The sequence below is a fragment of the Poromitra crassiceps genome (assembly GCF_964638095.1).
Source record: "Poromitra crassiceps genome assembly, chromosome: 11".
Taxonomy (NCBI): Eukaryota; Metazoa; Chordata; class Actinopteri; order Beryciformes; family Melamphaidae; genus Poromitra; species Poromitra crassiceps.
In genome coordinates this window covers 13,210,923-13,215,002 of record NC_139643.1, presented here as the reverse complement: position 1 = coordinate 13,215,002, position 4,080 = coordinate 13,210,923, and the positions used below count along the sequence as shown (strand labels likewise).

Here is a 4,080-nt window from a genome sequence, read left to right as displayed (position 1 = left end):
GTAGTTTGATAATATTGCTGAGCCCTGGCTTTTGCGATGGCCTCCTAATATACCCTTCTATATCAACTGTCTTTGTTCTTCTGCCATCTGCTCCTTCTTCTAGTTAGCTTCCTTTGCCTCTTTGCCCATCTGATGTCACAATCTCGATGCACAAGTGACACCATCTCAGCTCACTGGGCATCATGCAGTGACATCATCACTGTTGACATTGTTGTTTAGTAACTGAGGTCACAATGCCTATGCATAAGTGACATCATCAGTGATTTATGACAGACACTTTTATTTCATAGACATAGGGACATCATCAGTGATGTCATAAATCACCTTTATCAGTGATGTCATAAATCACTGATGAGCTCACTATCAGTGACACTGATGTCACCAGCGATGTTATAAATCCTCCCTGCTGAGGCTATGAGTATGCCTGCTACACCGCATGCATTGTGAATGTAATGGTAATGGGAACCAATGAGGCCGAATACAAGCATGTCATCAAAAAGCAGAAGGAACACTTGGATTTGCTGGATTGCAAGATCAAGGAGGTACACCGCAGAATTCAGGAGAGACAGGTAGCTTCAGGTGGCAGGGTTGAACAACAAGATAAACACCGCAAGGGGGGGAAACATGTATTCATCCTAGAAAACAAACTCGACTTGGAAACCAAAAAGTTTGATGAGTGGTTATCCGAAAACAAGGCTTTGTGTGAAGACATCAACCACCTGCGGACAGAAAGGGACAAACTGTACAAATTCAACAACGAACTTAACCAACAGCTGACAGCACAGCAGAACATCATGGAGTCGCATGGGGTTAAGACAGTCAATGCCAACAACCAGACATCAGAGGCACTGACCCGAATGCAAAAGGTGAGGGAGCGCAGCAAGATAGAGACAGCCCAGTTCGACAAGAGAAGGATGAAGCTCAAGGTTGACATTGGTCAACAGGTCAAACTGCACAACTTCATGGAGAAGAAGTTGCAGGGCATTGACACTGATGGAGACCTCGAAGAATCCAAGAAGAGAGAGGCTGTCTTAGCTAAGGCAGTCCAGCAAGATCAGATGGAAGCTGAGAAGCCGGAAACGGTTCGCCGTACACTCCTGGAGGTCACTGGTGAAAGTGACCTGCGGCAGTTCGCTGAAAAGTTCATTGACAAGGAAGGCAAGAATTATGCCCTCTTCAAATACATCAACGAGTTGCACAACAAGAGCAACATGCTGAAAAACGACATTGAGAGGCTGAAGAGTGACATTCAGCAGATGGAGCAGGAGAAGAAAGGACATGACGACCAGCGTAAGACACAGCTGAAGGATCTGGAGGACCAGCTGAAGAAGCAACGCGAACTTGGCGACTCTATGGACGACCAGCGCACCGAAGCACTGAAGCGCATGGACCAGCTGATAACTGGCATCGCTGACATCTTTGCAAAGATAAACCCAGCGCCCGTCACTGAGGAAGTGGGCATGAGCACCCAGGTCACTCGCGACAACGTCGCGCAGGTCATCGGCTCCATCGAGAAGAGTTTCAATGAGCTGCTGATGCCGACGAGCCTGGATGACAACATTGGGGAGGCGAAGAATCAGGATCCGCTGATGGCCCGCCAAGACCTGCTGCATGCTGTCACCACGCCCACCATCATAGAGACAGAACAACTCTCACACCAGCTTACAAATGAGCAGCCCATGGACCTGCCGAGCCTGCGTGTGTGTGTGCTGCAAACACAAAACTCTACTAACAGAGGCAAGAAGGGGCGGAGATAAAGATAGATATTTTTTTGCATTTAGGACTCGGTAAGGTAGGATGTTTTTTGCAATGATTGGACTCAGAGGAAGGCGGAAATGTTACAGCACGCTATTGCAAAGGAGTAGCCTGGGGACAGTGTCCTCCGAGTGAAGCGAGGGGAGAGTCACTGTACCTGGGAGAGGAGGCTGTTTGAAAGGCAAGGGTGCAAAAAATGAAAATGACAGATTTTAATCTCAGAGGGTGACAGGAGTGGTTTTTCACTCCTGTCCTGTCCCACTCCCACAAAAATACTCCCATCCCGTCCCAATACCGGGCCAGAGTAAAAAAAAAGTAATAACAAGTGCGCATTCACAATAGCTGCGACCAGATATGCGATGTCAGTCAGAGTGTGAGGTCATCCACTCCAGAGCCGTATAATAGAAGAGTTCCGACATCTCCATTCACTCCAATGGACCAGTTTTTTTCCAGGAAGTAGAAAGTGGAACTCTTGAGTAAAAAAAGCAGCACTGTCGAGTTGCAGCAAAATAGACAGTTTGTGTTGTACTCTGAAAGGGTTTTTCATCCCTTGAATCAAATTGTACATTATCAACTTTATTTTAGCATGCAAAAGTAGCGCGAGACCCATTCCTGGCTGTTCATTGGCTAATGAGTCTCGCATTTTGGTCCTCCGCTGATGCCACTCTCTTACTAGAGGACACTAATCCACTCCATTGTGAAATTTGCCACGCCCCCACATACCGCCCCTTTTAGCCAATTGGCATGAACACAAACACATCTTCAAAAAACTACTTGGCAGGTGATTGGATAAAACATTTGTCTATCACCGTCTGGGAGGGCTACTTCAACCATTCAGATCAACTTGGATATGACATAGTAGCTCAGTGCAGAGCGAAGCAGGCTAACTGTTAAAAACGACCCCCCCCCCCCCCCCCCCCCCACACACACACACACACTCACACAAACACACACATTATGGTCATTTTGAGCCTTGGGGGCAATAAAGACCTTACTTATTGCCCCTTTAAAGCTGGCAGTTCAGGTAATATCCCCCCACGCTCACCAGGGGGCGGCCTGGCCGGAGTTCACGCACCCCATCAGCCCCAGGCTGGCCTGCGGGGCGCCGCACAGCCGAGGACGGAAGGCGGAAAATGAAATAGATCATCCATTGACATACTCATCTATCTCTCTCTCACACACACACACACACACACACACACACACACACACACACACACGTGATTGAAAACCTCATGTGTGACATCTATATCTACACACCTACAAATGGAGACCTTGATACACACACACACACACACACACACACACATGTGAATGCAAACCTTTGAAGTCACAGGCCTGTCTTCATCATGTGTGTGTGATTGAAACCTCATACTGCACCGCGCTTCAATTTGACCTCTGACCTGGCGTCTCTATGACGAGCACGTCTGTGAAATCTATGAGCTGGTGGAGCGAGCGATTTCAAATGGATTGAAATATGGTGCCGCTGATGGGGTGCAGTGGCCTGAGATGTACTGCACATGTACCTTGAATGATCCATTTATAATTACAGTTAGGCCAACTGAAGGCTAACTTATAATTACAGTTAGGCTAACTGAAGGATAACTTATAATTACAGTTAGGCTAACTGAAGGATAATTTATAATTACAGTTAGGCCAACTGAAGGCTAACTTATAATTAGCCTACAGTTAGGCTAACTGAAGGCTAACTTATCATTACAGTTAGGCCAACTGAAGGCTAACTTATAATTAGCCTACAGTTAGGCTAACTGAAGGCTAACTTATAATTACAGTTAGGCTAACTGAAGGCTAACTTATCATTACAGTTAGGCTAACTGAAGGCTAACTTATCATTACAGTTAGGCCAACTGAAGGCTAACTTATAATTACAGTTAGGCTAACTGAAGGCTAACTTATCATTACAGTTAGGCCAACTGAAGGGTAACTTATAATTACAGTTAGGCCAACTGAAGGCTAACTTATAATTACAGTTAGGCTAACTGAAGGCTAACTTATAATTACAGTTAGGCTAACTGAAGGATAACTTATAATTACAGTTAGGCCAACTGAAGGCTAACTTATAATTAGCCTACAGTTAGGCTAACTGAAGGCTAACTTATCATTACAGTTAGGCCAACTGAAGGCTAACTTATAATTAGCCTACAGTTAGGCTAACTGAAGGCTAACTTATAATTACAGTTAGGCTAACTGAAGGCTAACTTATCATTACAGTTAGGCTAACTGAAGGCTAACTTATCATTACAGTTAGGCCAACTGAAGGCTAACTTATAATTACAGTTAGGCTAACTGAAGGCTAACTTATCA

The 4,080-nt window shown here is 45.4% G+C and overlaps 1 protein-coding gene across 1 annotated transcript; it reads left to right on the top strand.

Annotated features, from left to right (window-relative positions):
• Positions 1 to 458: 458 nt before the first annotated feature.
• On the top strand, positions 459 to 1,757 carry LOC310784837 (coiled-coil domain-containing protein 63-like; the record flags this gene model as incomplete). The annotated part of the gene is made up of 1 exon (XM_083645876.1): positions 459 to 1,757. The coding sequence occupies one exon, from the start codon at positions 459 to 461 to the stop codon at positions 1,755 to 1,757; it is 1,299 nt and encodes a 432-aa protein (XP_083502002.1).
• Between the last annotated feature and the right edge of the window lie 2,323 nt (positions 1,758 to 4,080).